The sequence below is a fragment of the Neodiprion pinetum genome, chromosome 7 (genome assembly GCF_021155775.2).
Source record: "Neodiprion pinetum isolate iyNeoPine1 chromosome 7, iyNeoPine1.2, whole genome shotgun sequence".
Taxonomy (NCBI): Eukaryota; Metazoa; Arthropoda; class Insecta; order Hymenoptera; family Diprionidae; genus Neodiprion; species Neodiprion pinetum.
In genome coordinates this window covers 23,673,426-23,701,201 of record NC_060238.1, presented here as the reverse complement: position 1 = coordinate 23,701,201, position 27,776 = coordinate 23,673,426, and the positions used below count along the sequence as shown (strand labels likewise).

General features: G+C 40.7%; 2 protein-coding genes and 1 long non-coding RNA gene across 6 annotated transcripts in view; 1 reads left to right on the top strand and 2 right to left on the bottom strand.

Moving 5' to 3' along the window:
* thw (thawb) overlaps positions 1 to 21,753 on the top strand; it is a 105,335-nt gene extending 83,582 nt beyond the window's left edge. For 2 of the 3 annotated variants that reach the window (XM_046634891.2, XM_046634889.2), the window contains 5 exons: positions 11,126 to 11,169; positions 15,625 to 15,778; positions 15,858 to 15,905; positions 16,426 to 16,541; positions 16,636 to 21,753. In XM_046634891.2, coding sequence (XP_046490847.1) covers positions 11,126 to 11,169; positions 15,625 to 15,778; positions 15,858 to 15,905; positions 16,426 to 16,541; positions 16,636 to 20,436 — 4,163 coding nt within the window. In that variant the 3' untranslated portion in view covers positions 20,437 to 21,753. The remainder of the gene's footprint in view (positions 1 to 11,125; positions 11,170 to 15,624; positions 15,779 to 15,857; positions 15,906 to 16,425; positions 16,542 to 16,635) is intronic. The other variant, XM_046634892.2, reaches the window with a different exon arrangement.
* The window catches only part of LOC124222705 (uncharacterized), a 130,528-nt gene that overhangs the window by 87,549 nt on the left and 15,203 nt on the right, over positions 1 to 27,776 (bottom strand). The window lies entirely within an intron of this gene.
* LOC124223166 (choline/ethanolamine transporter FLVCR2-like) lies at positions 116 to 2,353 on the bottom strand. 2 transcript variants are annotated; one of them, XM_069137630.1, is made up of 6 exons: positions 2,070 to 2,353; positions 1,459 to 1,928; positions 1,172 to 1,386; positions 1,004 to 1,107; positions 825 to 935; positions 116 to 728 (listed from the first exon to the last, which is right to left on the bottom strand). In XM_069137630.1, exons 1-6 carry the CDS (start codon positions 2,276 to 2,278, stop codon positions 413 to 415), a joined length of 1,425 nt encoding a protein of 474 aa, XP_068993731.1. In that variant the 5' UTR covers positions 2,279 to 2,353; the 3' UTR covers positions 116 to 412. The 2 variants fall into 2 exon arrangements, with proteins under 2 accessions (XP_068993731.1, XP_068993732.1); XM_069137631.1 differs by having other exon boundaries at positions 1,459 to 1,945; positions 2,070 to 2,195.

Below are 27,776 nucleotides of genomic sequence, written 5' to 3'. Positions count from 1 at the left end.
AGAGGAGGGAAGGGATGTGAGGAATAAATTTCAATAAATTGTAGAAAATACTTTGGATAAAAGATGATTATGAAAATTCTTATTCGTGTAATTCATCTTAAGATTAGTATCAAATAAAAAACACAAGTGAGACGCGAGAAAGTTACTCCATTTTTTTCGGCGACACTTCACGTGCGGATTAGGAGCACCAAAATTCTTCTCACATTCTTTGAACACGACGAATCAACTAACTTGGTGAGTAAGAATTATCTTGGTTCCTGATCTCTGCAACGTTCAATTCCTAATGGTTTATTTGCGGATGCAGAGAATATTCGACTTTTGGCAAGAATTTTCATTCGATCACTTTTGTCGGTTGTTATGTATAATAATGAAAGTAAACTCGAATGGTGGACGAAGGCTATTAGAATCAAAATCATTTGACTATTTCGTCTGATACTCCTTGGCTCAGCGCATTATAACGCATGGCAGATTCTTCAGCTCTTTGCCTACGCAGATCGATTTTATTCGATATTGTCAACAGAGTTCCTAGGCCGAGAATTGCGAGAATGACCGCGTGTCCAGCCGTATCGCCGTAAACGTCTATCACCTTGAGGATAAGAGGAATTACGGAAGCTCCGTATATTTGGCCCGCTGTGCTCAAAATTCCTGTCGATAGTGCCTGAGACTCGGGGTAAGTCGCTTCGGCGCATAATTCAAATCCAATCGCGCTGAAACTGAGCAGAGTAATGCTGAAACGGAAACGGTTGCGTGTAGTCACACTGAGAAACGTGAGCATAACATAAATAATCGTTCGAATTGTAGTCTAATCACAGTGATATATTTACCCGAAAAGCGAAACTGACAGAAAAACCGTCCATTTAATTTCCATATTCAAGGTCGTAGCAAAAAGTATTTCGCAAAATAAAGACGAACTGCTCACGGTGATGGCGATGACTCTGTAATTGTTGAACGCTGTAGTTACAACCGTTCAAGTCGTTACGCGTCACAGCCACGGTCAACTAACCTGAATTTCTTCGTTTTGTCGAGAATTGATGCGATGATTAACGAACCTATGGTACCCACAAAGCACAGCAAAAGTAACATTATTCCTACATCAACTTCGCAGTTCTGAAAGACGGTTAAATATAACTGAGGGCACTGCAGGAACGTGCAGAGTCGGAAGTAGCGTTACCTTGAAGTGAGTTAAGAACAACGGATTCAAAATTGCCCCCGTCGAGTTAAATATGCTAACAATCAGACCATAGGCGTTCCAAAGAATGATGAAGTTCCTGTTCTTTGTTACTAACTTTTTGAAGGACACTAAAACTCCTTTGTCGAAACGCTCGTGCGTGGATTTTTGGAGCGCCCGCGACTCGCTTGGTGGCGCGGAAGGTTCGTCCTGAAAAACTTTATGGGAAAAGAGGATCCGTTAAGGAACGAATTCGTCGTCTTCGTAGGTGGAGAATTGCGACGACTCACGAAAAAGTACGGCCAACGTTACGACTGAACATGCAATCGCGACTGTCCAGTAAATGACGGACAATTCGTGCCCGATTTCCTCGACGTCGTCGTGGTTTCGGACGAAAATCGGAACGGTCAGGAAGCAGATCGACAAGCCAACGTGAGCTGCGTAGGAGCCGATGGCGGTGGCGAGGGCGAGTTGGTCATTCCCGAACCAGAATGCAGCCAATTTTCCCGGAACAGGAGCAATGAAAACCTGGCTGATCGCGACCATGGCTTGCCCTGTGAGCAGCAACGGAAAACGATCTTTGGCTGCCGAAAAGACCTTAATCCAAGCTCCGAGACACGTCAATGCGGCTCCTATCATGACCGTCCACTTCAGGCCGATGCGTTCCATTAAAAACAAGGCAGGGAAAAGGAAAACTGCGTAGGCTACCATCAACATGATGTTGGTCGATGCTACCGCCAACGTCGAGACGTCGTAGTACCTGAGGACTCAATTTTTCTGTACGAGCAGCACGAGTCAAGGTCTTGAGTACTGATTTCGCTTCCGTTTCAAATTTTAGTGGCTCATCTATATTTGTACGAAGAATAAGAATACCGTTACGGGTGATCAATAATTATCTTACCGACTTATTATGTGGCTGACGATGACGAATTGAGCATATTGATAGCTGCTGCATATGCCGCACAAAGCAAATAAGAATAGTTGAAGCCATCGTCTTTTGAAAACCCGGACTTTTAACGGACTGCCGCTTAACGTGTCGTCGTTTTCCTCTGTACATTCGGTCTTAAGAGGATGCGTGACGTAATTGTCAGTGATTCGTCGATTCTTCATTTTTCTTCAACACTTTTTAAAAAAATCTGTACTTCAGCTGCCGAGCTTCTTTCAATCCGGATTCTCGATATCCACACCTTGGGCTTGCCACCTTTGAGGCGCTGCTTCGACTGATACCAGCTTCTCTTGCCCAGACTCAGCGAAAGCTCCGTACGACTCCGTATTGTGGTGTTCCAGTATTTTTAATGTTTTTTTAATGTAAGACAGGTGTACTACGTTAAGCCAATTATTTATCTTTCCACACAATGAGATCGCATCGAAAACTTATTAATAACATCAAGCTAAGCCAGCATTAATTGACGGCAGCAAAAAAAAAAATAGCAATAATCTCTATCTTCGCCGAGCAACTTTACCGAAAGTAAAAAGGTGCTCAGATTTTGATTCCTGCGTCAAATGAAAATGCATTGGAGTGTTTGGGTTCGGAATTGTATATATATATACATAAAATGGGGCTGTTAAGCCCTTTCTCGCGTTTGAAATACATGAACTTCCATATTTGCATATATATATGTATATACACATCAACGTGGAAATCAGCCAGGGCACACCCTTAAACCACAATTGACGGTTTACACAGAATGACATCGAAACTGTTTTATATTTGTGACGCAAATTATACAAAGTAAACAAATTTTCACAGCGTATGCAAATTGAATAATCATCACTGCCGTATTCATTCGGCAAAGAACATATCCCAAGATCGTAAATAATGTTTAAACAAGTGACATGCAATATGGCTACTTGACGCGCGTCGTACAATCGCATCTCGATGATCGGTTGGTTGAGCTGACGACAAAAATTTGAACGCTAAAATTTTTTGTCAAATTGTACGTCGGTAAATTCGAATCTTGAAACGGGTCGTCACTCGCGACGGAATACGGTCAGAAACGAATCAAAGAATTCGGAAATGACATTCGAAACGTCGCAGGAAACACGAAGAAAAATCATCGTTTTTCGGCAGTCACCCTGCGACCCGAAGCTCGTAGCGTCTTGATACTTTGCGAAATCGTTTCGTCGCGAAAAATTACGTCGACGTATCAAACGCGCGTTATGATCACATTCGACGAGAAATCGTGCGACCTAAAGCAATGAAACATGTGCGGAATAACCGATCAATTCGATCTTTGATCAGCGTAACTTTACCTATTGCAAATATTTTGCGCAGCCGTGCTATTTCAACGAATACCGTTCCAGGGATTTGACCGAAGCAATTAATGCCTCAGCAATGCACACGCGTTTCAAGCCAATTAAATTCCCACCTCATGGGAAATTCGCGCGCTGCCTCTCGACTGGTTTACCGAAAGCTCACCCACGAATGTACGATTCATATAATTCCATGTACGTGCGTGTATATATGTACATTATATGCATATATAATATATATTTGACTGTATAAAAATTAATTGATTTGAAGAACAAATGCTGTCCAAATTTGAGCTCTCAATATTAATATTCAGAGGTGCCTCACCGCTTTTTTCTATTTCCCATTTAAATAACATGGGATATGTACATTTTTTTTAAACTTTGGCATTTTATAACTTGTAATTATTGTATTGATAAGACCGAAACGTATTTTTGTAGGTAACTTAACGCTCTGAAAAAGAGCTCTGTCATCATTTAATAGTGAATCTAATCTTTCAAAAGTTATTCAAAGTCCGTTTTTCGTAATTTCGAACAATATTTTGGACTTTTGATATATTGTAACGCAGTTGTGTTCAAACCTGTTAGACACCGTGGCCCGGCCGATGCCGGTATAATATTCATGAAATGTTTAATCATTTGTTTAGTCTGCAGTTACTTGGCCAACCAATATTATTGTAATAACAGTGAGTCTCCAGACTTTAACAAAAGTACTTCTTGTCCAAATATATTCGCATTTTCGCATGTTATTCTTTCGTGTGAGACTTGTTTGACTCGACGTTCGCTTAATACGCACGTAGAACCGATTCGGGAAATAATGAGAATGCGCGTTGAAAAGTATTGAAAAAAGAAAAAACGAAAAACAAAAATTTGTCAACTTTCCGAAAATACAATAATTACGAGAATCGTTCGATGGAGAAAATTTGGAACTATTGAAATTATTTGTTATCTTTGAATTTTAACTAACGAACGGAGAAAATGTGTATAAAGTGTAAACAAAGAAAAAGAAAGGAAGGAAAAGGGATAAAAATTTAAAAGAAATTGGATTGAGGAAGAACGACCTTGTTAATTCTCTGCGCCGATCTGCGGTGTGAAGATGGACTGTACAGACGAGTGATTCTGTTACAAGGTCTGTATTTGTACAAAACATGGGAGTCTCGTTGCGTGCCATTTAAAACGGCGCTTGATTACCGCCTTATCACTTCCGGATATCTTTTTTTCTCTACAAAATTATAATCGAACTTCAACAGAAAATGAAGAACAAAAACAGTCCAGTTTGCAAATAGTGGAATTACATCGCGAGTGATATCCTGATTGTAACGAACAAAATTTTATCAACAATTAAAAAGAATATGATTGTTCAAGAGTGCAACAAAAAATAAATAAATGAGTTAAAACTCTACTCCTTTGACGAGTCCAGCTTATGAACAACATCTTTCGAACATCCTGTTTCATTTTAGTTTAAGTTTTTTTATTTAGTATAGATATTTTCAATCGTAGAGCCCTAAAACTGCATATTTCTGCTTATCTTCGACTTTCACGGCCCGTAAGTATGCGAATTTTTGAGTCTAAAAAATCAACTCGGGGATCTTTTTTTAAAGAATTCAATGCCCGTCAATAATATGCCTTGAAATTTTTTTCATCTCAAACGGTTCGAAAGTTATAGCACTTTTAATAAAAACAAAATTTCTTGCGTGTTATTAAAATGGGAAATTTCAAATGGCCAGCAACGCCTCTTAAAATCGAGCTGAAAATTTTTCCAAACGGGAGAATTTTTTTCTCAGTAAATAGGTCCTTTTAAGACCATAGATTTGATAGGTGTAGTTTTTCTTGGCTCACCTTAATATATATATACACACATACAAACACACAGACACACACATATATACACTGCTGGAAACTGGAAGAAGGGTTCAATGGGAAGATGAATGGCCTTTGGCACTTTTTACTGACCGTGAGAAAACGTGAGGATAGATCCTTGCCTTGCGGATCTTCACTACGCGGTTCAAGGATACGATACACGCTACGTCTATAACTCAAGCTTCGATGACCCAGAATGAAAACAAATAAAATAATAAAAAAAAAACAAAGCCTAAATAAGACACATCGTAAATAAAACTAAGCCGAAGAATGTTCTTATCCTTCTGTTTTATCGGTGTAAACGGTTATTCCTCTGTTGTGTGATGTAACACCAGGGGGAAAAAATGAAGAGGAGAACATTGAAATAGGACGAATGAAAAAGAGAAAAATGAGGAAGTGAAGAAAATTTCTATGATTCAAGTTGTTTTTTTTTTTTTTTCTATTTGCCTCAGTTTTTCACCGGTATAATCGAAGACCAGCAGATTTTTTCTACCAGTATTTATTTTTTCTCCTTTCTCGTTTCTTGCGCTTTGGAAAGGTCAAATGGTTATGGATAGTTCAACGATAAATTGCATCCTTTTTGCCGTTAAAGCGAAGGAATGATATTTCGCGATGTTTGAAGATTCTCATTTTCTTGGTAAAATCTTGCATCGAGAATACAAGAGATGATTGATTTAATTTTTTTGTAATTTTTTTCAATATCAACTATATTTATAAAGTAGAATCTGTATCAATTTTATACCAATGCGATATTTGTTCTTGTAAATATTATTGAGGGAAATTTCAATGCTCAATTTTCTTCTCCAACTTAGTCAGAAATTTAATTAATTAAATTAAAGGAAATTGTGAATTTTTGAGTTTCAATAGTTTGAGAGGAAGAAAAATAACGAGAAAATAGCTTCTTTGTATCATAACGCGCGTAATTTATTTTCCCCTCACTTACGTATAACGAGTATTTTTAATACACCGATGCGATTCTCAGATATTGAGACTTCATTGTTACACCGGCGAGATACAATGAATGAAAATTTCATCACGCCAATTTCATACTGAACTGTGAAATTGGTAATAACGGGTGAATAACGTACGATGAATGTATTTCCGTCCGTCCGAACAATCCACGATCGTTGAATCAGCCTCTCAAATCGCCTCTAACTTTTCCTCGTAATCTATTTCTCAATTATTAATAAATGATTGATAAAAAAATATCGAGTTTCTTATTTTCATATAAGATAAATATATACACACTGAGAGAAATTTTTATTTCCAGTTAACCTCAGAAACTGATTTTGCGTTGAAGTTACCAAAAAAGTATCGACAATAGCTCGTTTTTCGTAATCCCAACAATATTCAAACAGTTTTTTTAACGATACCTGTTTTGATCAATTTTTCTAGTCACTCTAAGAAATTAAAATTTCTCTCAGTGAAATATATAAACAAGTTCCGACAATATTTGGAAATTGTTTATGATTAACGCTGTTATTTTATTCATCATGTTAACGCAGGCATGAAATTCATGTCGGAGTGTTAAAGTTAATCGAGAAATCGAGATCTGCAGAGGGAAAAAGGAAAGGTCGCGCACACTTGACGCGTATATTTTAACTTGAGATGGATTTTTAGATATGCGGAGGTGAATTCTCGGGGTTCAACAGCGCGGATAGTCCGAAACTTTTTAACGCGCATGGAGATGCGTAAAAAACAATCCGGTTACGCAAGATGATTTAACGACGCGTCGTTTTGCATCCTGCACACGACGCTTTCGATAAATACATTGTTTGAATTATCGATAACCGATCATCAGCTGACTCGTAGAGACGAGTCTAAAGATATTCGCTTATTTTTATCCCCAGGCAAGTTCATCGAAATGTGAAAGGATTCCTCGGCTGGTAATTGATGGATTTTTATTCCCAGGATCTAGAAATAACTGTGCTTGGGACGGTTTTCATTTTATAGAAACTTTGGTGAAATTGGAGAAAGTGGATGTGAACGATTTTGTGGTGATTAAAATTAAGAGCGCTCAAATCGTGCATTTAGCTTACTTAACGAAGAGATGATCTGGCGCAGGATCAGGATGAGGATCGAAAGCGTCTGCGCAATAATTCGATACGATTGCAGTAGACACTTGAAAAAATTTAATGAAAACAATCAGCGATTGATTAGAAGTGACTTTTCGTGGAAAAAAGTTCATTTGAAATATACAATTGAGATCAGGATCAGAGTTAAAATCGTGAAAATTTGCTGATGTTAATTTTTCAACAGTTAAACGTGACGAAGTTGGAGAGAAATATTCGTTCTTGATTGACAATCTGTCAAATAATACACTCGATGAGGATCAAATTTACGTTGAACGATACTCGGGTGAAATAAAAAGACCAGCAGAATTTTTGGGGTTGAAGTTCCGAAAGTTTCTAGTTTCGAATTATTTGGTGGCGAAACTTGAAGTAAAGAAAGCAAACTTTGGAGAAACAATAAAGTTTCGAATGATCGGAATGACCGGGATTACGAAAATAAAAATATCGAAAATTCAAAACAAAGAAAGATCAAAGTGGTGAAATTTCACCGAGGCAGAAATTCACAGGATTATTCTGAATTCAGATGTTTCGGATTTTCAAATTTTCGCATTTTCGCACTTTGGAACTTTGACTTGTCGGAGTTACGCCCTTTCGAATTTTTTCCCTTTCGGAAGTTTGAGCGTCGAGTTTTCCTTTTTCCCTTACCACGATTCAACACAGCAGGACAAAGTGGTTATAAATTTGTGGGAAAAGCTGGCAATTCCTTTCTCCCTTTCGCCTTTTATTGCCGGTGCGAATTGAGTCGAGATTTTTGACTCCCTTCACCGGAGTTTACCACCGAGATTCTTTGCTCGGTAAATTATGGCGTTAAAATTTTTGCTTCATTTTTATTTCGGCGGATGGTTTCATTCGTCGGATCAAGACTGCCGGATTAATTTCCTCCCTGTTTTCCACCCTCGTTGATCCTCGCAAAGGGACGAGATAATTCTGTTCCGCCTAGTTTACTTCGCGGTAACTCAAACGGCGATTACATGGGTTCGTTTTGCGGATTGACGAGCGGAGATAACGACGCTTGGGGCGCATAGAAGAACTGAAAGTACAGGGAGAAAACGGAAGCAGAGTAGGAATTCTTCTTAGAGAACGCTGGCTCGCGTCCAAACCACCGCTGAGAATTTATTCCGGACTTTGAACGTATCCCGTTTCCGGATTTGCGATTTTAACGCTACGTTGAAGGAAAAGATCCTCGTAGGTACAGGAATAAAGGAAAATCTCGAACTTACCACTTTCGCCAGTGATGTAACAGAGGATTGGTCGAAGCAACAAAAATTATGGACGAAGCTGATCAAGTTGATTTTAATTAAACGAGATTTTAGCATTGGCGACGAAATAAATGAAAAAAAAAAAAAAAAAAACACAACATATATCACGAACTACTCGAGTGTTTCTGCTGTCATTATTATTTTTTTTTTTCACCTAAGCTTAAATGCAGCTTTTTATTTCTTATCAAACTAAAACCAGTCACACTTTATTATCTCGGTTCTGAATTCCATGAGATTTTTTATTTTCACCTCATCATATTTTCGCACGCGATGAATTGTCGACGAAAGTTTTATTCCCAATCGTTAGAAAATTGAGAATTGAATATATTTGAAGCGGAACGTTGAGCTGGATGGTTGTAACAAGTGCGTCGTAGTATTTTATCTTCGTGAAAAAAAAGTTTCTTAGGAAAGAGTTGATAAACTTATGCATCTCATACAGTCGATAAAGTTTTATCGTAAAATTCGAGTTAGGGATACTTTATTATGATGTAACTTTATTCGGATGGATCGTTAGTGGAAATATATTGGAAACGTTTGTAAATCGATCTAAAAAAACAAATCAGGTCAGAAGAATTGCTGGGAGATGAGTCAAGGCGATGAAACCCATGTTTGTGAAACATTTTGAACTGCGTGAAAGGTTAATGTGATTGCTGTTAATTAATCGACGATATCAACGCGCTTCGATAAACCTCAATTTCGCTTAATTGAGATACGGTGCTAATTACAATTGAAGAGATATGAATAATAATGATAATAATTTTGAACCAGCCAAGACGTTCGTTCATCCGCTAATTTTCGCTTCAAGGGTTCGCAATCAAGGGATGAAGATCGCGAAAGCGCGTGAAAATTAAGATTTGAAATAATTTGAGGAGAAAGTTTTTCTCACATCTTTTTTTTTTTTTTTTTTGCATTTCTCTCAACTTCTTGTTTCCCTGCCGAATCCCCGACGATGAGGGAAAGGCGGATCGGGTTCGAGCCTCGGAACATGTCGTCGAGGACGATCGAAATCCGTCTCCGGGTTATCGATAGGGCAGCGTTATCTCATCCTCGGTGTGATTTTCGCGGAGGATCGAATCCTTTTTCTATCCAACCGAGGGCAAGTTTTCGAGGCTGAAACTACCGGTGGTGGGAATATCTTCTTACAGCTATCCGAGATGAGAAGGAAAAAGGAAGCGAGTCAAAGAGAAAGAAGAGTCCTGCAAGGGGGAAGGGAAGAAAGAAAGCGTGTTACACGGGAAGAGGGGCGAAGATAAAGGGGATAAAAGTGTGCGGGAACAAGCGGGGGATGAGATGATGAGGAAAAAAAATAAAAAGTAACAAACAAAGTATAGGAGAAGAAGGAAGGAGAATAAGGACGCTTTTATAGGGAGAGAAAGGAAAAAAAAAAAATTAAAAATGAAAAAAAAATATGTATTTACAAAGGAGACACGGGAGTGGCTAGAAATATTCCAGCCTTCATCGAGAAACGAAATTCCACTTTGTTCGGCCATGTTTTATACGATGTATATATGTATACAAGTTGTAATTTGAACGCGTGCCTGTAAAAGAATCTCGCGGTGATAGGTAATCGAATACTCTGAGGGTGCGAAGGAAAGACAAGAAGTGAGAAAACACAACTTTTCGAACTTTCTTCTGGCTTTTACTACTCGCACCAGAGAAACAACGGGGTCAAGAAAGTTTTCCCTTCACTTTTATTTTCTGTACTTACTTTATTACGAGTTATACTAGAAGATGTGCAGTTTCTTTTTTTTTTCTTTTTTTTTGCGGTTCTTCTTTCTTCTTCTTCGATTTCTTTTCGAAGATTGAGCATTTCGTACGAAAGTTTTAAAGATTCTAAATTAAAAAATCAATATTCAACCGATTTTTCGGTGATATATTTTTATCAGAAACCTTCCGAGTCACAGTTAAAATTCGATCGTTTCAAATTTATTACACCTACCTACACGTTAATTGCGTTTTTAATTTTTGTTGCATTTGTTTTAATGTATGCCTTTTTCAACTGCACGTTAATTCTGAAAGGAATTTATCCAGCTATTCAATAATTACGTAGCGAGTCGGTCTATAAAACGATCAAAGAATTTAAGCCTTGCGTATTCGATTCATGAGTTTGGCAAGAAAAAAGAGAGGAAATAACAAAAAATCAAGACCGTAACTTTGATGGCGTTTTTTTCGTTTTCGTTTATCTGAACGCAGAAAGCCTCGCCTGCTCTTTTGCTTCCGACGATAAAGCGAATCTTAGATTATACAGCATAGAGCGTATCACTATATATACCGTACACAGCTTTAAACGGATTACGTTCGTCGATTCGGGCAATCTCCGTTTGGTCGGGATTAAATTAGGTTCCCGACGAGTCTGCTCGAACGGCTAATCCATCAAACGATCTACCGATCGACAGATATTTTTCTTAACCCCTTTCATCACCATTCAATTCAGTTGCTTGTACTCCGTTTTTAAACCTCTTCATCTCTTACGTAACGTAACTATTAACGCTTTCATTTTCGTTCTTCTGTTTCAGGTCTGTTCGCAGCGATCGTCGCATCTGTCCGTTGCAAAACAAAGGTAATATTTTAGCATTGGTAAATAATTATTACTCCCCCCCCCCCCCCCCCCTCCCCCCTAGCTTTCATCATAAGAAATTGAATTTAGTTGAAATTAAAATCAAGCTGCAAGTATCGAATGTTGATGAAATGTGAGACGATTTCAAAGAGGGGTTAAAGAAGATGCTGAAGAATAAAAAGAAAATTTACTTCTGCATCGTCGGCGTGTAAATAATATTATCCAGTAACAACAAAGATAAGGAATTGACTTTTAGATCAGCGAATCGATTACGAAATGCAAAAAATTCAGCTCCAGTTTCTCGCTGATTTTTCTTTATCTTTTTTTTTTTTGCCCCAGCTTTCTTTCTTCGTTTTTGCCGAGTGGTTCGTTTCCAGCAATTTTTCTTCCCGTACGCCCTTTGAATAATTTTTCTGACGTGGAATTCTTTCACCATTTTATTGCCAGACTGATAATAATTAAACTCGATCTAGAGAGACAAAGAATTCTACGATATTAAAAATGATAAATTGGAACAAATTATAGCGACGAAAGAAAAAGTTTCGATTAAGTATTCTAGAAAAAAAAGGGGGGGGCACCGAAATTTTTCCCCGTGTGATACGGAGCTTTTTTACAAATCTGGTACGAATTCTCACCACATTGCGAAACTGACCGTTTACTTCAACGACGCGTATGAGGATATAATACCTATTTTTGATATCTTGGGTCTTTTCCATGCCGGATTGTATGTGACGGGTAAAGAATCGAATAAGCTCCGTATAAGCTCTCGCGATATGATAGGATGAAAGTTCCCTTCATATACACATATGTGGTACATACTATTATGTACATATCGATCCGTCGATGTGACTCGCACGACCTCTTCCTCCGCGGCCTTACATAGCACAAGCATTACATGTATTTATGTATAATATATATACAATATATATCTGAGAGGAAGAAAAAAAAACGATTTATATAGATATTATATATCTATATATGTCTGTATATATATATATCGTATTATACTCTTCCTCTCAGATTCCATCGAGTCCCTCAGGAACTCGGGCCGATAAATTCTAGCATACTTTTGTGATCTGTATATAAAGCATTCTTGGCTTAACTTGACGCACTGCCTTCAGTTCACATTCCTGACTTCATCCTCTCAGGAATGATAAAAAAAAAAAAAATAAATAAAATTGTCCGAAAGTTTTTTTAAAGTTAGACGACGAATGAGTGGTTTACTATTCAAACATTCATGCAACAAACGAACGATGGATTTTTCAATTTTGTGTTTACCTGAAATTTGCAATCTTGAAATTCGTGAAACGAATTTTTTGCCAAATCTCGGCATGAAATATAGAGTAAAATTTTTCAAAGGAATCGAAGTAGTGGCATCCAAGATTACAGTAATATTAAATACTTTGGTTGGACAAAATTTAATACATTTCATGAAGTTATTACAAGATAGTCGTTGCACATCGAGTACTTATCAAGTTTACCATATTATATTTGTAAGCTATGAGTATTATCTTTGCAGAAATGAAGAAATAAATAGTTTTGTATTTTTTTGAAGAGACCTGCGCTGCGTAACAATTCGATAAATAATTAACTTACGACCATCTCTCAGCAAAGTGAAGATAAAGGATTCATTTTTGGCCAATCGGCTTTCTCAAAACCAAGTTTCTGCGAAACCCGCCTTATCGATTATATCTCTCATCGGAGTGGCTAGACAATGGAAGGCGTCGAATGGGGCAATGTTTGACAGTCTGAACATTGACGTCCATAGACAGGAAGCTCGGAGTGAAGTTTGGGGGAACGGGAAGCTCTGGAAGCGAGGCCTATCGGTCGTGGAGAAAGGGGCCGCGGTAGAGTGGTCAGTGCGCGAGAAATATCCGTCATGGAACAATGGGCGAAACACGCGAAGAGAAGAGAACAGGATGCCTGCCGGAACCACGTCAACCGGGGATCGTCCCTCGGAGTCTGTCTCTGACGGATCGCTGTTTCGCCTCGTTGAATTCTTACGAGCAGCCGCCGGTCTTGTTCCACTTGACAATCGGAATTACGACGAGGGTCGCTTCTTGATCCGCCTTTGATCCGATCGTTGCGTAAACACGGCCGGGTGCAAAGTTTCCTCCCGGAGGATGGAAATCGGAAAGAGAAGAGGACTTGTCAGGAACTTATACTATGCAGTATAAGGGGAAATGAAAAAAAAAAAACATCCAAGCTTGGAGTGCTGGGATTTTTCACACCTGTTATTGATGTTGAAATCTGTTTTAAATATATTTTTCTGACGACTGTTTAACACTTTCGGTCAGGCAAAATTCAGTTACCTTAATATGTAAAAAAAAAAAAAATGCAAGATTTCGTATGGAATACAAAAGAAAAAGATAAATATCAAGGGTGGCGCTGTAGTGGCTTCTTTGACTGAAAGGGTTGAGACAGGAACATGAGAGTAATCACGACGAAAATAATCGGTAGAGAGGATCAGAGACATTTTTCACCTACGCCATGCGCGTTCGCTTTACACGCATGGGTTGTAAGTTATAGCCGAAAACGAGCCATTGTTTGCCAGTCGGCGTCTTCCGGCATTGGTGTAATTATCTCGGGTTGCACGTTACACACTGACAATGAGTTTATAATCAGGTCGTCTGGCGCGTAATAAGCGATATAACAAACAGCGACTGAAAGAAGAATGATCGATCAATTCCAACTTTTTCGTGTATGTTCGATTCGAGCTTTTATCCTTGCGCAGCTTTTCTAGGATAAAAATTTGTCTCGTTTTAACTAGAAACAGGGACTCGTTTACCGAGTTGGCAAACAAAAAACACGGTGCGCGCTCATCGAGCTGGGAAATAAAACGGAAGAAATTAGAATAAGTAAAACTGTCGGAGGAGCGGTTAAGCTCTGGAGGAGACGGGTTCGAGGCATTTGCTCGAGGACGTTGCAGGATAACTGGAGCATTCGGAGTACCTATTTTATAATTCCCGGACAGCTTGCTCCCAGCTCTCGTCTCGAGCGTCTCGTAAATATTCAGACAGATCCACTACCGCAATGAACCGGTAGAACCTGTACTCTTGAGAGGTTCGGAATTAAGCGGCAGGGGCAGAACGGAATTACGCAATTAAGCGTAGCCGAGGCCACGTCATCGCCTTCTGACCGAGTATTCGCGGCATCGCGATACAGACCGTTGCTCGATAATCGGCGAATGAAATCTCGACTTCGCCTTGGCACATTTTCAGCCTCCTCCTCCTCCTTCTTCTTCGAAATGCTAATAGTCGTTCGCACACCGAGAATCACGACGAGGATGATGATGCGGGGTTCACGGAATCACGGACTCATCGTAAACTGACGCCATTTGCGACCTTTCAAACTCTCGGAGCTTGTACCTACCACGGATGCTTCAAGGCGCCTGAAACTCGAAATCGATTTCCTGGTGAAAATTAAACTTAATCGATTTGATAACCGTTAGAATTCAGTGAACTTTTAATTCTTGATGGGTGATAAACGGCAAGGTTGGTGACTAATTGCATCATTGGTAGCGAGTTTTGCTTAGCGGTGAAGATACTCTCCACCTGGGACCAAAGGGGGATCTCGGCCTTTCCTTTTCTGGACCTTGAGATGGCCGAGACGAATCTGGAGCACGCTTGCCGGGCTCCTCTGCTTTGGCTCGTGTGAACGCAGCAGCTTCTTCGCGGAGAGCGTTCAAAGATGGGAGCTGAGTAGCGGGAGCGATGAACGGAGTGAGAGAGTGTGGACGACTCCTCGATTCCTCGACTCCTTATTGCGAAATCTAATCGACGACTCACATTCCTAGAGACTCAGTGAAGTCGGGTGTTTAGCTACTGCCGTCAGGAATACCGGCAGGAAAGGCGAAAGAAATGGATAACCAGAGGTTTAAAGATGGGTTGAAGAATTGAAAAAAACGATGTGACGTTCGTCCTGGAATTGGTAACGTAGTGTTGATCAATAAAGAGTATTTAGAAACTGGAATCGGTTTCAAAGTATCCAGTTTTTTGGAGAGGGTTAGATTTATGTTAGGTATGTACGTGAATTCGGGGAAGCGAATCTTGGATGTCTCGTTAAAATGCGTGACACCCTCGACCCGTTATTCGCTGACAAAGGTTTCGCGTGTTTCCAGTACCTAATCCTCGTTGTAGTCTACCGAGTCACATCTGGTGGGCTGGAAGCATCAGCATTGCGCAGTGTCGAGTAATCGTACGAGAGTCTGGCTTTCTGAACTGGGAAACAACCTGCGAGCGTCATTCGTTCTGCGAGGATTACCCGATCCGGCTCGTGTTTATATAACCTAGTCGAGAGCGACGGGAAGCGGTTTGATCAACTTCCTGGCTCCCTGGGACTTCCTTCCCCGAGAGGAAGGAACACTGGGAAATAATTATTCGCACGCGCTGGTGTCTCGCTTCTCGTTTCTCATCAACTGATCGTGTTTCTCCGTTTAATTCTTGTGCATTTTTACAGGGTGAGGACGATGATCAGCGAGGCAGACTGCCCGAGCTCCTGACGGAACTGGATCTGGCCAGTGTCGAGGCGTCCCAGGAGGATGTCGAGTCCTTGAAGACTGTCGTCAAGCGGCTCGCGCCCGCGAAGAATGGCGAGTACCTAATGTACCAAGGTTTGATGCCACAATCACCACGGATCTTATTACGGCCTAAGTGCCATTCGAACACCTCTTAATCGCTATCGTCTCTTAGTTTTCTTTGGCAACGAGGACTTGCTTAAGGAGTGGCTCAAGGGCGCGGGTTTGTCACTCATCATTAGTATCTTCAGCACGTGCATGATCCTTCGTTCTTATCTTATCCCTAATCCAGCATGAGCCATTAATTGTATCAGTCTCTCCCTCGTGACCGCTCGAAGAAACAGTATATCCACGCCAACGATTCATGGCTATTAGACGTTCAAAACGTCGGATTTAATCAGAACGGCTTACTAATCCCTGTTGCTCAACGTTGGTATGATGTGAATTTCGTGAGGGCTAAATTGGCTCTAAATACAATCAGTAATGAGATCTTTGGGCGCGTTGTAGTTAATCCCGCACGTGTTTCAAATAACTTCCTACGTCTCTCTGCGACCCATTTGGTTTTCTCTGAAACGGTAGACACGTGGAAATGGCTACTGACCTTGCGCCAAATTTCACTCCTCTCCTTGACCTCGCATGACCGTCGCGTGATTCGGTTTGGCATCTTGTCTCGATCGTAGAATTCTTAAATTCGTCAGTACCGCTAGTAGAAAACAGAAAATAAATCTATTTAACACCTTTAGGAGTCATGGGACAACCAGGTGTTGACTTTCCTGTTCTGACCACGATTCCAGCCACGAAATTCAGCTGCCGAGGCGTCAAGGGTGGCTACTACGCGGATCCGGAAACGAACTGTCAGGTGAGCTAGGGAGATTTCCATTCAAGATAGTTCAGATCCCACAGCAATGTGATTGGGAAAGTTTTCTCATTTTCGATATTCTTCTTCTCTTAAGGTTTTTCACATCTGCGACAACGGTAGGAAGATCTCGTTCCTCTGTCCAAACGGCACGGTATTTCAACAGTCGCAGCTGATATGCGATTGGTGGTTCAAAGTGGACTGCGGTAAGTCGCCTGAACTATACGAGCAGAGCGCCGAGCAGCTAGCTGAAGATGATCGGAAACGTGCAGAGGCAAAGAAGATGAACTCGGAGTTCCACAGAGCCAGTGGTAAAAATACCGGGCAGGTTTACTACCAGACGCAGAACCAGAACATCGATTATGATGGAAGGCAGAACGGACGGACCAATCCATTCGGCCAGAATCAGGAGGCTGGAAATGAGAGTGGAGAGAAGAACTCGCAGCAAATCGAAAGAAATGGGAACCAATTTGGTCAACAGCAGCAGTCTAGAGGCAGTCAGTCCGCTCCGAGCTACAACTTTAATCAACAGGGCGATAGGAATATCGATAACCAGCAGAATGTTAGACAGAATTTCAACACTCGAACTGGTCAGGGAAAGCAAGGGGTTAATTTCCAGGACCACTTTGGTGCCACTTCAAACTCCAACGCTCCCCAAGATGAAAAGGTGAATTACAGGAATCCGAAGGCCTTTGGCGAGTCAAGGAACAACTTTAACGAATTGACGACGACCGCCAGTCCGTTCAGAGAGTACCAACAACCCGCGGAAAGCGCGGCCTTTGCCACGAGTCGAAACAACAGGTACAACAAGGCCTTCCAGTACAACCAGTTCAACAGCTTTTACTCACCAAACCAGGTCAGCAGCACCGAGGGATACAAGGACGCCTTCGGGCAGAACGGGACGCCTCAGAAAGCGCCATTTCCGACCTTTGCACCGATCTTCGTGCCCCGGACGACATCAACCACGCCAGCTCCCTATCTCGAAACTACGACTCAAAGAGCTTACGTAAACACCGATGCTTACCGGTACAACACCGCGACCCAGACGCCATATTTGAATCCTCAAACTGCGAGTCCCGGCCGCCAGCAAAGCTCGGAAACGACGGTGGAGACTTATACCCAGGGCTACACTCAGACGACCAACTTTCCCTCCACCCAGAGACCGTATGTCAATACTGACACGTACAGACTCGGCGGCAGCGGCGGGACAGCAACCGAGGCCTCGACGACGTGGTCCAGCTTTGATCAAACCACTTCCAGGCACTCCGCGGCCTTTACTACAGAAGGAACAACTCTGACCACTGAACCAATCAACTCTTACCAATCCCCGGTCACCGGGAAGAGCTTGAGCCCTTACGATACGAGCTTCACTTACAAGTACGGCAAGATCGGGTCCACCATCGGACCCTACGTTCCGTTTACCAAAAACTACGCATATTCTACGACTATGTCGACGTCCACCAGCAAGCCTCCTGTGTACACGGCTACGGTACCAACTATTCCTGATCAGACGAGGACAGGAGCAGGTCACGAGATCGCTGAAACAGAGCGTGAGCACGCCATCGACATGCTGCACTCTCTTCAGGAGCTGGAAGCGACTGCGCCGACTACTGGAATGCACAACGGAACTAGAGATGGACTCAGTATTCCACCTTCTTCCGGTCCAGCTACCTTGCACACTTTGGCTTTATATTTCGCTACTGCTGGCGACAATTTTGACTCGAATGAGACTTCGACCGATACTGCGGTCAGAATAGGCAACGGGGAAGGCGAGGAAGTCGTCACTACGGAGAAATCCGCATCGGCTGAACTCCCGACGAACCTGCTCACTCAAAATACCGTCAAATCGTACTCTGACCTCTTCAATATCAACTCTGCCATCCAGGCGGTAGAAGATGTTACGACTAACACGAGGCTGGCTGAAGAAGACGACCCTGACAATGACCTCGACCTCCAGCAAAGCCAGGGACCGGTTAGCGGGACCAATCAGCGCAAAAATAACCCAAAACTACGTGAACTCGCTCAGGTCTTTACTCATGCCCTATCCGCCTACCTCCAAGACCCCGAAACCTTCAGGAAGGTACTGACCGAAATCAGACCCACCGAACCTCCCACATCAACGGGGTCTGACTTCACTGAGAGCACGACTGTCTACCCGACCACCCAGGACGAGTATCCATCGGCGACTAAGGAGAAGGACGAGGTACTGGACTTTTCCGACGTGACGAAGACCTCGAGAAGGAAGAAGCTGACCACTCCATACCCCGCGACCACTCAGACTCTCTTCACACCCGCTGAGACCACGTATCAAACTTTGTACACTACCCCGGGTGTGATTGACGAGTCGTTGAACGAGGCTCAGTCAAGTGACTTCCGATCCTCGAATGACGAGGCCAGAAAGGATATCGCCCAGGAGGTTAATCATGCGTTCAGATCATCCCGCAATGACGGTATTTTCAACTACAATTCCGAGGCTAGCGGACCCAGTGCTCCTGCGACTGCCGACTATGACAGCTACGTTCCAATTGGCGCGGTGGAATCGAGAAACCGATTCGGCGGTTTCCAGAACAATAGTGCGCTCACTCACTCACCGTACGGACAAGGAGTGAAGCCCGAGGGTGTGACGCCTATCGGAGATGGATACGTCCCAGAGATGACACCCGCGTCTTATGATCAAGTCCAAACGAACCTCTTCGCGGACTATGGAAACGTCGACAACTTTGTCATCACCCCGGAACCGGTCGAAGAATTCCGAACCGAGGAATCGACCACCACGAATCCCACCTCCTTCGCTTACCAAGATGACAACGAGCTTTTCACTACGACACGAAGACCCTTTAGGATAAATTATTACGACACCACCACACGGAGTCCGAGGCACAACGACGAGTCGCTGGCCACCGCTGGCAGTGCCTACTCCACGTACAGCAACAGCTTCAACGATCTTTGGAGCGGGGAAAAATCCCCGGAGCCTCAACTGACCACCACCACAACGGACTATCCGAGTGCCGGAACGACTCTACAGACTGAAAACGGTCCGCAGAAGTATACTCAGCAGCCGTCGACGACTCACTGGACCGCTTCGCCGACCGTTACGAGGCTCTGGGAAACGACCGTCTTCTTCGACCCGAAACGAATCAACCAAGGACTGACGGGCTTAGGTGAAGACGCCGTCTTCGGCACGACGACGCCGACTCCAAGTCAGGAAACTCTGGCCACCGACTCTTCCCAGTGGCGATGGTCTCAAAGTGAAAATGATTCGCCAACGGCGTTCACCCTGCTACCAACGACCTACTCGGAGAACACAGCGACGCCGTCGCCGAGCTACACGACACATTCAAGCATTGTAACGACCATCACGTCGTCAGTGAGCTCGGCAACGAGTCCAAGCCTCAGTGTCAGCGCCCTCAACGTTACCGAGAACGAGGTGATCAGAGCCCAAGAAATTTTCGGGGCCCTTAATTCGACCAGCTCGAGTAGGTTGATGAGGGTGATGAAACAGGCTGACAACAACTCCACCGTTCGACAGCTCGTGCTGCTTCTCATCAGCCACTGCAAAGGACCCATGAACAAGACCATGGAGCAGGAGAGGCAGCAGCTACTCGACGCGCTCCTCAGGACTCCCGTAAATGACTTCAGTTCCCAGGAGTCCCGCGACATCGTGAACGGCATCAGCAACCTTCGCCTCTCAACCGGAAGTGGCGATCTCCAAATAGTCGACACCACGACGCCAGTTTCCGTCACAACTTTCCGCTCTAGAATGAGCCGGAAGTTCAGGCCCACCACCGATCCGTCCGAGGCGGACAATTCACTGTCTATAGAAGCAGAATCGCCCGCTGATAATCGAGCCCTTGAACTTCTACGCTCGCTTTACACCATAGCTGCTAAGTGGGGTTGAGCCGTCACCTGATCGGATACGTTATATATTGAGGCATTAAATCACAATCGGTTGTAACGTAGTCGATTTAACAAAAAGTGGGAAGAACTGTCGACAGAGATTTGGAAAAATTTCACACTTTTATACGAAGAATATTTTTTTCTATTTTTTTTTTTTTATTTTATTCTTACACAAAAAATCTTCTCTGGAAAACACCTTTTTAGACAGACATAATCCATTTTCGATTGAGACACTTCGTCATTCCGCTCATTTTTATCATGCTTTTCGCTCATATTATACACGTATAATGACGGCTAAGGAGTCTCTTATGAACATGTGCATCATACAAATAGGTATACATATTGTACGAGTCGAGTGAAAGTAATGATTCGGGCAGATGGAAAAAGAGGAATAAAAATCTAGGGTAACGCATAATTAATAACTCTCTGTGACACAATGCACAATATTTTTATTCATGCATGTTATATAATACAATACATACACATTTATAAGGAGGACAGAAATGGGTCAATAGCGTCGCTCAGTTCGATGCGAGTAAATATAAACCGAATCAAAAGTATAGTATAAATAAATAATATACACGTACGTTTGGCCAACATTCGCAAAGTACTTGTCAAAGTTACTACGTAAGTATCGAAGTATAATAACGAAGTTTCAAAGCCGTTTGAATTTGTTCATATTGGATTTTACTTTATTTGCATCGTCAATTAATTTTCTTTGCCATCGGTAGCCAGAAACACGTTCCGCGTTCTGTCGTTAAAGACAAATAGTACCAATGAAAAGCGCTCGATGATTAATCAAATCGCGCTGTTCGCTTTCCCCAGAGTGTGAATATGATTCTTTAATTGCAAACGACGCGATATGTGTAATTGAAGGTATGTAAGCAATCATTGCATACGTACTGAAATAGGGTTCTATACACGCATAGGTTATTCATTTAAATTTAAATATATATAAATTTAAGAAGAATAAGAATATACAATAAGGAGGACGAGGAAATTTCTTCGTTAATATTTATAAATACGTATAATAATACTGAATGCATAAATTATCCAATTTGTCAACAGCATTCTAATTATTGCCCAGATTCAATCATGAATTGCATGAATTTTTCAGAAAATCATATGTATGATACACGTAATTATTTTACTTTGAGAAGAAATCAGATTTTCAAGTTTCGCACAGTCTCATTGAAGATGCATTTGTTGTTATTTTCGTTTCAAAAACTTCTGATTTTCATATGGGAAAAAAAAGAATGAAAAAAAATTGAGAACAAATTTTGTAACAATTGGCGGTTAATTAATAACGTATGGAAATTTGGAAGAAAGATGGAAAAAACATAAATTGATGCAATGTATACACACCTACGGAAGTATGCGAACTGTAGCAGGAGAACGTGAGAACGCCGAAGTAAACCGAGACAAAAGTTGAGTGGAAAAAAAACTTTCGAAATTTTATAATAACAGTTTCGCTTTTTAATTGTGATGAACACCGAGCGAACAACTTGACACGAATTACTAAATTCATACTTCAATTCAACCGTTTCCAACGTTATACTGCAGACTTTTTATCTCTGAAATGGCAATATGAAATACTGAGAATCGGACGATTCTATTAGGTAATATATAATCTAGGTACGCATCAAGTATTTATTTCAATTCGTAATATGTCATGGTATATTATATAGCGTAATATTTACCTAAACATGAGTCCTAGCGAATTAATACCATTAAAATAGTATTTTAGAAAATACGATCGGTGTTGGTATAATTCTTAAACACAAGTTTTGAATTTTTGTTGTTTTTTTTTTCGATAATTTCGACGAGGGAAACAAAATTATAGAATTCTAATTGCGTGCTTATATACTGAGGTTATATAAGTATAGTATGTAATCATGTAGACAGCACATACCTATATATGTATATACGGCATGTATGTGCTGAAAGAAATCTCAAGTATAACGTACTATACAAAAACACGAAGATGAGAATAGCTGAGCAGAAAAATATATATATATATATATACATATATATGTACCCTACATATACGTATATACCGAAATTATGTAAAATATGTTTGTACAGAATGTGAATACAAAAGAAACGAGGGTTTTGTTAATAACTTACTCCGCCTTTCCTTTCCCATGCACGCGTTAATACATAGTTGATAATTTCCACACGCATGCCCGTACACTTTACATTGTATACAAACATATTTGTATATATTATACATATGGTTACTTAAAAAAAATTCATCCAGATTATACAACGAGGTGAAAACGAAAAATAATTCACTTGTGTTCCAGTTCATCCAGGCCATGTGCAATATATTTATGAGGTATACGCAAGGTAATTGGATTAACATATATATATATATACCTATTAAAAAATATGCAGTTTAATCTGAGGGTGAAATTATTTTGTAATTTAGATGTTACCCGTAAAATACGGTGCCGGTTAAGTGCCCTGAAATGGACAATCAAATTGAGAGACTTGATTCGAGGACTGGTTTGAATCGAAAATAGAAATAGAATGGAAAAAAGAAGATCAACTTCAGATTATTTCAGTAGGTACTTCTCAGTTTTCAATGAATTTTACTATTCTCAATATAATTTCAAAGATTGTTATTTATTTTTTTATAATTTGTTGTTTTTTTTTTTTCGTAAAATTTAAGACACAAATGTAGAAAAATTTGTACTTTTATTTCGTTTTTCACCCTGTGAAAGCAACGAGTATGGCAAACATGCGAAAGTGAAGAAGTATACGTTTCAGTGTAAGGAAAAACCGTTCGAAAAAAAATGTCTGTTTTCTTCACCATCGGTATTTTCCCAATTTGTCGACATTCGATTTTTGCGTGTTTCAGCGAATTTTGATATTCGCGATAAGGTGAGCGGTAAATTAACAAGAATCACAGCCCGCCGCAGGCAAATTTTCCTACTTTTTGATCAACTGTATAAAGTCACGCCAGAGTGGATCGTAAATTAAGACGCTTTTCAACCTGGCGTAAAATTTACGACAATTCGAACGAGCGAAGGAGGATAAGTATGCCTTTACATCCTCGACGTGCTGCAGTTCGAAATCCTTCCGCGTTTAATCTTGAAGTTTGCGGATTTCCCGGTAATTTGAAAAGGGGAATGGTAACGAGCGCAGAAGAGAAAAAATTACATTTAAAAAACCAATTTGATGTGATTTCCGTACGAATGATAATGTGAATATTAATCCGTAAGTAGTAAAACGCATTTTGACTATAACGAAGTCCGAAATAATCACAAGCAAAACAGTATATTTTTTATTCGTCGAAGATCGAATGAAATTGTTAGTCATAAAACAAAGTTATCCAGATTTTTATCCATTGATAACTTGAACCATTCAACTATCATTGAAACATATCAGGCAAATTGTTTATTGTGTGTAAAAACTTGAGCTCCAATTTTCAGAGGGGACTCAAATTCCAATAAATTGCTTTGGTAGTGTGCGAATTCGAATCACTTCCGGAAAGTTACAAGCACGATAGAAATCTCGCGAGCTCTGAGGGTCGAGGGTTAATTTACTAGCATTTCGGGCCATCCCAAGAGGGTGCTAATTAAATATTAATTAACGGCGTGACCCTCGGCGTGAATAATTCCGATCCTTAAATTGGCGGTAGTTGTAATACCCTGAAGGATTTATGTATCCCACGTCAAAGACGCAGCGGCCGAAGTTTAAATCACTTTTGTGACCTTTTCGAAACGCGTCTGAATTCGTCTTGAGAGATCGATGACGGGTATGATTGCATATCAAATTTACAGTCCGTAAAACTCTGTTCCCTTTCACCGTTCGTAAAACATCCCGAATCGGACAAACAAACTCCTGACAAACGGATCCGGAAAATAGATTCGCGAAAGAACAACCGAAGGAGAAAAAGGGATCGAGTCTAAGGAATGGATTCGCGGAAAGCGAATTTTTGGATCAATGGTAATGAAAATCCTCTTTTCTTCTGAGATTTGCAAATTCTACTCGGACCCTTGCGACATGGCAAAGACGAGAGTAAGAAAGCCAAAAAATCAAAAAATTTTAAATCGTGTTTCTTTCCTCCTGAGATTAAAATAAATAAGCCACAGTTCGCTGTCAATTATTCAGTTTGTTTTTCACTAGATGGGATGGATCACTTGGCGCATAAAATTATGCCTGGTAGCTTGCGTTGATCGCGATGCATCTGCGGTGTAGGAATGCTATTTTGCAAGAGGCACTTCGCCTTGGGGCTTCTTGTTAGGTGTTGTGCGGTTTTTCACTCCACGGTTGGTCGCGACTAAGCCGAGATCGTCTCACCTCGGAATCAAGAGAGCTGGATGGAATGGATTTAGCTCCGTCCATTGGATCGTTTTCCTCGAGTCTTGCGGAACCGAGGAGAATTTGTTTGAACATTTTTCTTTCGGGGTGGTGGATTGAATCCGAGAACAACGCGTTTCGCAATGTTTATCGCGATGGTGGTCGACGTCAAATGCACAGCTTCGGGCGGAACGCCGTGCGAATGACGTGGAGGATAATTATTTAACGGATAGGCGTTAATTACCGTCAAGTACGCGTCAAGCAACGAGCAGATGCTAGTCAGCTGGTTCATGCCGCTGTTGCCGCAGTGGATTTGAACCGTTTTCCATCCCGCGAAGAATTAATTAGATTCGGTAATTGACAGACAGCTGTCCAATTATCGTTTTGATCGGTGTAAATATCCGTGTCTTGATTCGGGTTATACATGCACTCGATTAATCATTCATAATCATTATATTTTTATTTACTCGTCGGATTTTAATATTTACAAGACCAGAGCGAAGGGTATTGACAACCTTGTTTCACCCTAAGTGTTTTTTTCCATTCCATTTTTCTATCTTAATTTCCCGTTTCTCTGTCTGCGGAAAAAAAAGAAAGTTATTCTAATCACCCCGAAAATGAAAAATTGAGTTTTAACTACATCTCCATGTTTTGAAGTTTGGAGAATTGCCTCAAAAAATTTTCAGATTTGATCTCAATCGACGCGGCTTTTTCAAATTTAGAACTGATTAGATTTTGGTTTTGATTCGTTCAGTGCTTTTTCAATTATTGAAATAACCAACTTCCAAAAAACAAAATAAATATGATGATATCTGGAGAATGAATGTATGGATTTGAATGAAAATTGGTAACGTGATGTTTTTTGGGTAGCTCATCATAAATGTAAGGTCAGATTTGCAAAATTTAAATTTCACGTATTCAATGAGCTGAAAGAAAAATTAAAAACATTTGGATTTTGATGAAAATTGCTACTCGTCTGTTTGTCGGGTGGCTGATAAAGAATCTGAAATTGCGAAATCTGAAAATGGCGATCCAATATGGTGGATAATAATGTAAAATTATTTCGATTATGCTAGAAATCCTAGGCCGAGGATTTTTGGATCACCGATCACGAATCCAAAGTCAGAATTTCAAAATCTGTAATGATGGATCCATTATACAGGTTCAAAATGAAGAAAATCGTCATGTTTTCATGTAATATGGTATCCGAGGGCTTTAAAATCGTTAATGACAAATCTGAATTTATAGTTCAAAATTCGACTAGGATGTTATTCTTTTTTTTTTCTCTACAAACTTGGAGCCTTCAGTGTGAAAACTAAAAGTTCGAGGACTGGCTGAAAGCCAATCTAAAGCCACTTGTTCCGGTTTTTTTTTTTGTTTTTTTTTTGTTTTACTGCAGAAACATGTAAATTTTTAATGAATTTCTTATCACCCAGATCGGTATTTCAGCGTTGTAAATATTTTTGATAAAAAATATTATGTTCGTTTAAGTAACGAGCCGCCGTCGCTCTAACGCATTAGAACGACCTCCAAAGCAGTGTTCAGAGCCATTAATTACATGGTGTAATTAGTTACATTTTAATTGCTAACTATAAATGTAATCAGTATCGAATTTCTTTTCAACTACAAATTACAATTGTAATTAGTATCCAAATTTCGTTCCAATTGCAAAATACGATTATGATAATAAATTTTCAATTAGCTAATTGCAAGTTTGCCTAACGCTGCACCAAACAGCAAACCGAGAAGTCAGTTTTAGACTTTTTGGCATCCGGATCCTGAATGATTGGCTGGAAGCGGATTTGTACCGGAGTAACGAGCTACCTCGTTACCGTTTTTGAAAAACGCGGACTGAATGAAAATGTAATCCGACTAGCCTTACAGCACGGGCTTATACCGACTCTGTGAAAATATTTGCCGAGTTCGAGATCGTGTATCCGCGTGGGTGATAAGGTGGATGCCTAGGCATAAAGGCAGAGAGGCGGACAGGCAAAGCAAGCGGTAGTTATCGAGCAAAGCAAGCCGCTCGGGAATCTATCAAAGGATTCCACAGTTGGTGGAGAAAGTTCAGATGATTTTTTTTGCATTATCACAATAAGCGGAATTGAGAGGATCGTGTTTGTTCGAAAGCCTGAATTGCCGGATGGTTAATGCGGGCACATTACAGTTTTTTTTTTTTTTTTTTTTTTTGTACTATACAAATATATGCAACCATCAAGCTGAATAACAGACAAAAAATTGTGCGATTACCCGTAATCGACTTTCGATTTTTGCACATGAATTTGGTCGAGCCTAAGCTTGCATAAATACCGCGTCGTTCATTATCCTCGGTTAGCATTTCAAACTAGCTGTGTATTGGCCGTATATAATTAAGGGTACGATATATGTAATAAACGTGTATTCTCTCACGCTTCGAAATAGTAATGATCAGTTACTGCCTAATTATACCGGAATATTACAATCGCGGAAGAACTTTTTATAACCAGACGGTGCATGCAAGTATAAGTACTTCAAGACTCTTCGATCGGATCGATTCACCGCGTATTCCTTATGTACCTACATTTTATTGCCTGCTATCTCGGTGTGTGATTTACGTAATGCCGTTTCAGCGCGAGAAAAAGAAAAAATGAAAATAAATTTAGAAAAATAAACACGATGTAATGTAACCAAAAAACTAATTGAAGCTAAAATTGCGACTAATGAGTCGTAGAACGACGACTTAGTTTGTACCTGCAGAAATTCAAACCTACTTAATACCTGCTTCCTCTCTCAGGAAATTATGATCCACCTGGTATTACGCTTGAGAATCATTAAATCGTCGTTAGACGCGGTTGACACTCCGAAGCTCAATTACACAAAAGCAACCCGTCAAGTATCACCCGAGGCTTTTTGCCGTTTGAACGAAGGTGGCAGTTACGTGCAATGTTACTAAACTCGCCCACGGGAAGTAATCAATTTCAATCAAGGCAACACGCGGCGTCTCCGAGGAGAACTTGCCACGAATTTTGCGTCAGTCAAGTTGGCCGAAAATTG